Consider the following 7,900-nt stretch of genomic DNA (forward strand, 5'->3'; position numbering starts at 1 on the left):
TTTATTTTCAGATTATAAATGTGTATATATCATAGAAATAAAGGTTTCGAGAAAAAGTTTTGAAGCAAATGTAAGGGGTGTGATCTGAGAAATAAGAAGGATAGCGACGCTATAGAGGAATTCTCCCTGCCAGGTGAAAATGTAAACTACAGCAAAAGGGGTTTTGGTGAGATAAATTTTTTTTCATGAATGCAAGAATGAAGTCCAGGAATCTAAATTGCTATCCTGTCATTGGCCTTCACGCCTACAGCCAATTCCCATCCAATGTTTCCCTTCTTACATACCAGAGCTAGAGTCCTGGAGCATTGCCATGTCACTCACGTGGTCAGTAGTCTAGAATGGCTTCCACTCGCACCTGGGAACGAGCATTCCTACCACTGGGGTCCTATTGCGGCCAAATCATGTCAGGCTCACCTCCTTGGCGCTCTCTGCACCCGGGAAGAGTTAGTGTTATTTGCATTTACGTAGGACTCGATATCAGGGCATTGCGAGGACACGTCACTTGCCCAGAGGCACAGAAAGTGGCAAATGCAGAACTTGAACAGGAGATGCCTGGAATATATATTTTGGCTGAATGATGGATGCTAAAAATCAACATACACTAGAAGCTGAGGTCAAAACCACCCTCGTACAATGGATATAATAATATCCATTATATAATAAGATATTATGGAGCCTCAGAGGGGACTTTGTAGAGTAGGCTCAGGACGTTCTGGCATCATTGGCTGCTGACCCTGGCCTGTGAATGTGGAATTCCAAACACATGTTCACGTCCAATGATGTCCGGGGAAGAGCAAGAGCTTTTTTGAATATGTCATTTTTTTCTAACACTTATTTTTCGTCATGCTTTTTATATTCTTTATTATGACTGGACTAAAAATGATTTATCACAGGTGACTTTGTTTCCTCCTTGTGAAATTTTAAGGCAACAGTGTGGACATTCTGAGTTTGATTCATTCTCACAAGATGTGAAGAAAAATTCCCAGATAGGTCTTTTTCTTGAAAAGCTCATGACATGCATAGAATTAGCTTACTAAAAAGTAAATAAATCCTTAAAAATCATTGTATTCAATGTTAGTAATGTTCCTATAGCAATTACAATTTTAAAACAGCTTTCATATCATAAACTTACTTCTATGAGGCTACCTTGCATTATAATTTAAATTTATAAATATGATCAAAGAGCATGTAATGTTCTTCCTAAAATTAATGCATCCCTTATTAATATCTACATTAACAGACAATCTATTTCTCTATTTAACTCTTTGAAAATTCTTAATATCTGTTTTGGTTCTGAGGCCAAAAAAATGTTTGAAAAAACTCTAGTTCTTTTCTAATACTGTCTATGCTAAAGGTATACTACACATTTGTATACTTATTTTCCATGTTGTAAATAATTTGTATACTTATTTTCATATGTAAATAATTTTTCCAGAAAAAGGGAGGAAGGAAAGAAAACACATTAGGTGATGCAATGTGGACTATTAGACACATTAGAACTTCCCTTAGACTACTTGGTGAATTTCAATTCCCTAGAGACTTAAAAAAAAACAATTGGAAAAATTAATTGAACCTCCTTCCTGTCCTGTGACAATATAGAAACTAAGATTTTTTTTCTCAGTGTTCCTTCAAGCTTTGGAAATATGTGCCCAAGCAATACATTTGATTGATTTTTTCCAAAGCTATTTCTTAGCAAATATTTCATCATATGAACCAGAAATAAAATGTTCTACAAGACAGTAGCTTTTCATGGAACCCACTACAAAATGACTATTTTCTAAAAATGCAGAAACCTCCCCAAATGATCCAGGCAGGCACTTGCTTTAATTCTACTTTTGGCTATGACAGGTCACATTTGACACATGGCAATATAGGGTCAAAACCCGTGATTCGTTTCTAACAGATGACCAGAACATTTCCCACTATTAAAATTAAAAACTATCATGAACTAAAATAAAGTCTTAATGTGCTTAATGTATTTTTAATACAGTTAATAAAGACTTGAGCACTTTGAATTCATATAATAAATATCAGGTTGAAATAAATAAAATAAAATCTTGCCCGGCTGGTGTTGCTCAGTGGTTGAGCATTGACCTCTGAATCAGGAGATTAGGGTTCGATTCCCGGTCAGGGCACATGCCCAGATTGTGGGCTTGATCCCCAGTGTAGGGTGTGCAGGAGGCAACCAATCAATGATTATCTCTCATCATTGATGTTTCTATCTCTCCCTCCCTCTCCCTTCCCCTCTAAAATCAATCCATATATATAAAAGGCTAAGCAACTGTCTGACTGGCCAGTAGCTATGACGTGCACTGACCACCAGGGGCAAATGCTCAACGCAGGAGCTGCTGAGCTGCAGTCAGTTGGCAGCAGTGGTTCTTGGATGATGCACCCCAGAACTAGAGAGGAGGGAGCCCGATTCTGGGGTACATTACTGGAGAACCACCCTCTCCCAATCTGGGACCCCTCAGGGGATGTCGGACAGCCGGTTTGGGCCAGGCCAGGCCGAGGGACCCCATCTGCCGAAGGGATCCCACTCACTCTTCAGATGCCCTTCGAGCTGCGTGCCACCCCAGGTGTGGCCAGCCAGAAAGGGACTGCAGGAGGTTGGCTCCAGGGTGTGTCTGGCCCATCTAACCCAGTCCCACCCTGCCGGCCACCTTCTAAGTAATTGCCTTTCAATGTGCACGAATCCATGCACTGGGGCACTAGTAAAAATATATTTTAAAAAATAAAATAAAAATCTCTTAAAATTTTGATCTTTGATTTTTGCTCCATTAACACAGAGTAGTACCTAAGGAGTCACTCTTCGATGGTAGGCCCTTAAATGGAGATGTGTCACTGAATTTTCAATTACACAATTCTACATAAGCTTCATATACCTTTAGTGGATGCATATGACAAGGGGTATCCAACCATGTCCACATATTCAGAACTAAGTTTAAAAATGGGCTTCTTACAGAAATAAGTATTCTCAAGGTCTTACCCTATCAAACAAGTGTTTACCTAAGTCCGTCTGGAAGTATTTTAGCACCTGAGTTTGATATGTCCTTTCACTGATAATAAAGGGACCACATTTCCCACCCCACAGAGCCAGGAAGAGCCATTTATAGGTCTGTTTAGCGATCAACCCAGTTAAACACTCTTGGGAACAAGTATGTGGTTCAGATGCTGCCAAGGAACTGCTGAGTTCACAATGGCACAAGCACATCAAAATACTTTATACATGCTCATCAGAGGCGCTGAATGGTCAGTCTGAACAGTACATGACAAGTCAGCCTTGGAAGGATTTCTTAAAGAAAGTTCTGGAATAAGCCAAAATTGTGATTTAGACCAATGATTATATATCCATTCTGTGTAGTTTTGTATGTCACATTATATAACTACACACAGAACATAATAGACTAGATCACCTTTAAAGAAGCAAATTCTTTAAAACAGATCAAAGACATCTGTTTTAGGTTACTTTAATGGAGTGCACATAAGTGGGACAAAAATAGGGAAGCTAAGGTGAGAGATTATAACAAATGGACAGTCAAATGCTAAAATATTAACTCTTTTTAAAAATATATATTTTATTGATTTCAGAGAGGAAGGGAGAGGGAGAGAGAGAGATATAAATATCAATGATGAGAGAGAATCATTGATTGGCTGCCTCCTGCATGCCCCCTACTGGGCATCATGTGCCCTTGACCAGACAGAATAGAACCGCAGACCCTGCAGCTAGGGCTCTATGTACTGAGCCAAACCAGCTAGGGCAAATATTAATTCTTGAAGAAAAGTCATCGGGAAAGGACAAAGGTATAAGCCAGATGGTCTTATCCACATTTCTCATCTTGTGAGGTTTCTGCCCTCCTTCAGTTTTGTTAGTATTCCTGAGATAGTGTGTGCGCTAGAGAAAATATGGTACACAGTATCTTTTTAATCAGGAAATCCTTAGAGTTCAGATCTATGACGAGTGTTATATGTATTGATCTCTAATTCTTCTCACCATTAAGATTTCTACGGAATGATCTGGAATTGCTACAGGTCATAAAATAAAATATATAAAGCCCTCCCTCCCTCTGTAAGTTTTAATGTGGCTTCCAACACAACACAAATGGCACTACTTGACTTAGGTACGCCAAGGAAGTATTTCTGGTGTGATTTTTCCAATTTTTTTGTAATTTTTCCCTGTCCCATAAAATTAGTTCCAGATACACTATTCTAATGCTGGAAATTTGCTCATGACCTCCGTAGTAGGGATGAAGCCAAAAGGCCATGAAGCAAAAATCACAAGATCAAAATTTTAGAAGATTTTGTTTTACTTATTTCAACCTAACGTTTATTACATGAATCCTAAATGCTCAACTCTTCATTAACTATATTAAATACATTAAGACCTGTTACTATTGAGGAGGAAGATAGTATTCCGTGTGGATGTGCCAATAGACTCAGCTTGGGAGGCCTGGTTTGTGGGGTTATGTGATTTACTCTACATGTCTGGCTCTCACACACGTGAGTATCAATTGGTAAGTATCAATTCCTGGCTCTCACACACGTGAGTATCAATTGGTAAGTATTAATTCCTGGCTCACACACACGTATCAATTCCTGCCGCCTGTTTAGAGGGATTTTTTGTCAATTTAATTTATACCAAAATGAAAGTTATACATACCTCTTGATCCTGCTAGGACTTTAACATACAAACATGCCCACTATGGTACCAGTAGACAGACAGACAAAGCCACATCTCCCTTCGCAGATACATTCAATCATCATATGAAATAACAAAACAAAACAAAACCAGACACAGCCCAAGTGTCTACGGGATGCAGAACTGGCTAAATACATCGTGATGCATCCAGAGAAGGGAATACTACAACGCTGCTAAAAATTGTGAGGCGCCTCTCCAGGTGCTGATGTGAAAAGCATTCTGAAATGTATTTTGTGAGTAAATAAAAGTGCAAGCCTCTGTGACATCCCACTTTTGTAAAGTGTGTATCTGAATAAGCACCCTCCCCCCAAATGCACAGGAACTGTTAATATGATTCCATTGCGGAAAGGGGTTTGTGTGTATGTGTGTGTGGGGGGGGGGGGCGGGAGGGTTTGAGAGGCATTTGTAAAGATGTATTAACGTCTGAAAAGAGACCCTTCCCCCTGCTGACAAGCTGAGGAAACTCAGGGGTGGGTCTCTGAGCGCTTGAGCCTCCACCCTCAGACTGCACGATCGGAGGGTGGCGGTAGCTCATGCTGCCTTCAGAGCAGAAGCCACGGAACAGCTTAAGCAACAGAAGCCCCACCCAGTCCTTGGGACCCCGTGGACCACCTACCCATCTTCAAAGGGCCTTCCTCCCCGCAGAGCCTATCCTGCCCCCCCCCCCCCCGGATTCTCTATGAGTCCTGTAATGCTTCCCTCAGGTGCTGGTTTCTCCGTTTTACTGCGCGGGACAAGAATGCTTCCCACCGCCAAGGCACTTCGGGAAATCCGACTTCCAGGTACAGCCATTTAGCTCTTCAGTCTGAAATAAAACCTACAAAGCACGGTCTGGCGACACCGCACACGCCCGCCCGCCGATCGCCCAGGGTACCTTAAAGGAGTCCTTGGAGTCGTCCATGTCGTCCTCCACGCCCTGGTAGACCACGCCCTGGGGCTCCTTCTTCGCCCCCGTGCGCAGCATCCTCCTCAGGTTGCGCCTCATGGTCCCCACCCCGGACGCCACCTGCTGCAGCTGCTGCGCGCGGGCACCTGGGGCGACAGAGCGCGGTGAGCCGCCGGCGCCGGGAGGCGGGTCCGCCGGGCAGTCCCGGGACGTGGAAAACTTGCTCCGCGCGAGGCCGGGAGCTTCTGCGAGGAGCGCTCGGGCCTCAGCTACTTGTAGTGCAGGAAGGAGAAGGGGTGTGGGGTGACCTCCTGGCCCCGCGCGCGGAGATGGGGGGTGCGGGGGCGGCGCACCGAGTATCCCCAGGGCTCACTCACCACTTTAGGCGGAAAGCGCCTATTTCCTGTCCCTCCCCTCCCCACCTCCACCCCCACCCTAGTCTAGGTGTCAGGTCAGGGTGGATCTAGCTAGTAAAAACACTAAGCCCCCACCCCACACACGCCCTACCCAACAACCTTGGGGTTGGGGGAGAATGAGATAATAACTGGGGACATTGGGAAGATTTCTATTTTTTAGAATTTATTGTTTCTAAAAGCCATTGGGCCTGTTTTTCCCTTGTCTGTTTCATTTTAAAAGCCTCTTTGGAGGTGCAGTTTTTAGAACAATTCCTATTTTCTAATAGAAGGTCCCACTTCCTCTGGGTACATTTCCTGTGGATAACAATACTAATACACTTCAGGTTTGGTTTTTCAGAATGGCTAATAAAATGACTGTGGGGTTAAAGAAGTCAAGTTGAGGGCTGTTTACCATCAGCTCTGTTGGAAAGGCCTATCTCCATGGGCCTGCGCTGCCTGTATAATCAACAGCATAGGTGCCGGTGTAGAGTGGAAGGTGTGTCCTCTCCTTTGAGAGGCTAGTTCTTCATTGAGGTGCAGACAGTGGGACCTCTAAAACTGTTGCCACTGTGTTTAGGTCACAAGGTTAGGAAGCAACAGACTTCCTTCCAGAGCTGTTGCACCTTGCACAGGAGAAAACTTGGCCCCGTCTTTTATTTGGACACACTGCACCCCTTTGAGACCCTGGGTGGTCATATCCAGGTGGTGGTCTCCAGCACCTGACACATGTCTGCATGGATGCAGGCTCTGGCATAGAGCCAGCACTAAATACAAGTATGTGGACTGCCTGACTTAGGGGCTACCCTGGGCTGAACTCAAGGGTGGTAGGGTGGTCATGATGCTATTGAGGCAGTGGGAAGGTTCCCTCAACTCTTCCAATAGAGATGACAGGCTGCCGTCAATTCCACCCCCTGGACTGGAATTCTTTAGAAGGTGAATATTGAGGTTCCCTCCAGTCATCAGCCCATGTGTCCTGCTGGAAGGCTGGTGGAGGATACAGCATGCAGCTTGACCACCTGCAGTTCCCATCACATCTGTACCCAGGGAGTACAGACCAGGCATCAGCTGTTACCAGGCTGGAGTGGGTAATGTATTTAGAAAAAAAATCTAAAAAAAAGGATTCAGAGAGGGATGGGGAAAGAATAACATTGAGTCACTATTGTCTGCTGGCATTTTACATCTATTAGTTCCTCATTTTAAAAAGGAAATGCCTCAGAGGAATATTAAGGTTTTCTATTTGTTATCGTCCATTTACTTTGATCGATTGCTTTTCTCCTAACACTTAGCTGAAAAGGGTCACCAGGGCAAAAAGAGAATGAAGAGGGTTCTGAAAGGGGTCATTCTGGAAGCCTGGCAGAGGGTGTGCCCTAATGGCAAGCATCATTTAGCTTTGAGAGAGGACCTTGAGGGCCAGGGAACTTCAGCCTTAGAGGGGTGCAGGTAGGAGGGTCCCAGGACACCTACTCCGCCCTTCCTCCTAGCCTCTCTGTTGCTGCTCCTCAGTTAACACTTGCAGACCACCTCTGTGTCCTGTGGTCACTGGTTCCCCCATCATTCTTCCCATCTCAGCATTGCTTTGCCTGTATTTAACTGGAGTTTTCCTTTATTTTTATATCTCTGTAGATCTGGTCCTGTCTGCCTTCCAGTTTTTCCAGAAGTCTTTAACATTTCTAGACTGCTGGTGGAATTATTTTGTTTACCCACCTTAGTTTGACTTTACTCTTAACTACAAAAACTTATATATATATATATTCTTTGCCATTTCGTAGGATTGCCGATGGGAAGGAAAATAGGTGTGTGTACTCAGACAACGATCTTAATCAGATCGCTTTATCTTATTTCCTAGGTGATTTTTTAAAATTCTACCCTGTTTCTGCTAAATTGTATGGAAAGGGAATTTTTTTATATACAGCACGTCTTAAC

At 43.4% G+C, this 7,900-nt stretch overlaps 1 protein-coding gene across 1 annotated transcript in view; it reads right to left on the reverse strand.

Annotated features, from left to right (window-relative positions):
* The window catches only part of TRPA1 (transient receptor potential cation channel subfamily A member 1), a gene marked incomplete at its 3' end in the record, with an annotated part of 45,797 nt that extends 40,074 nt beyond the window's left edge, over positions 1 to 5,723 (reverse strand). The window contains exon 1 of the mRNA XM_081111764.1: positions 5,571 to 5,723. Within this exon, the coding sequence (XP_080967890.1) occupies positions 5,571 to 5,681 (111 nt within the window). The 5' untranslated portion in view covers positions 5,682 to 5,723. The remainder of the gene's footprint in view (positions 1 to 5,570) is intronic.
* Positions 5,724 to 7,900: the final 2,177 nt, after the last annotated feature.

This window comes from Myotis nattereri, assembly GCF_964212035.1.
Source record: "Myotis nattereri genome assembly, chromosome: 17".
Classification (NCBI taxonomy): domain Eukaryota; kingdom Metazoa; phylum Chordata; class Mammalia; order Chiroptera; family Vespertilionidae; genus Myotis; species Myotis nattereri.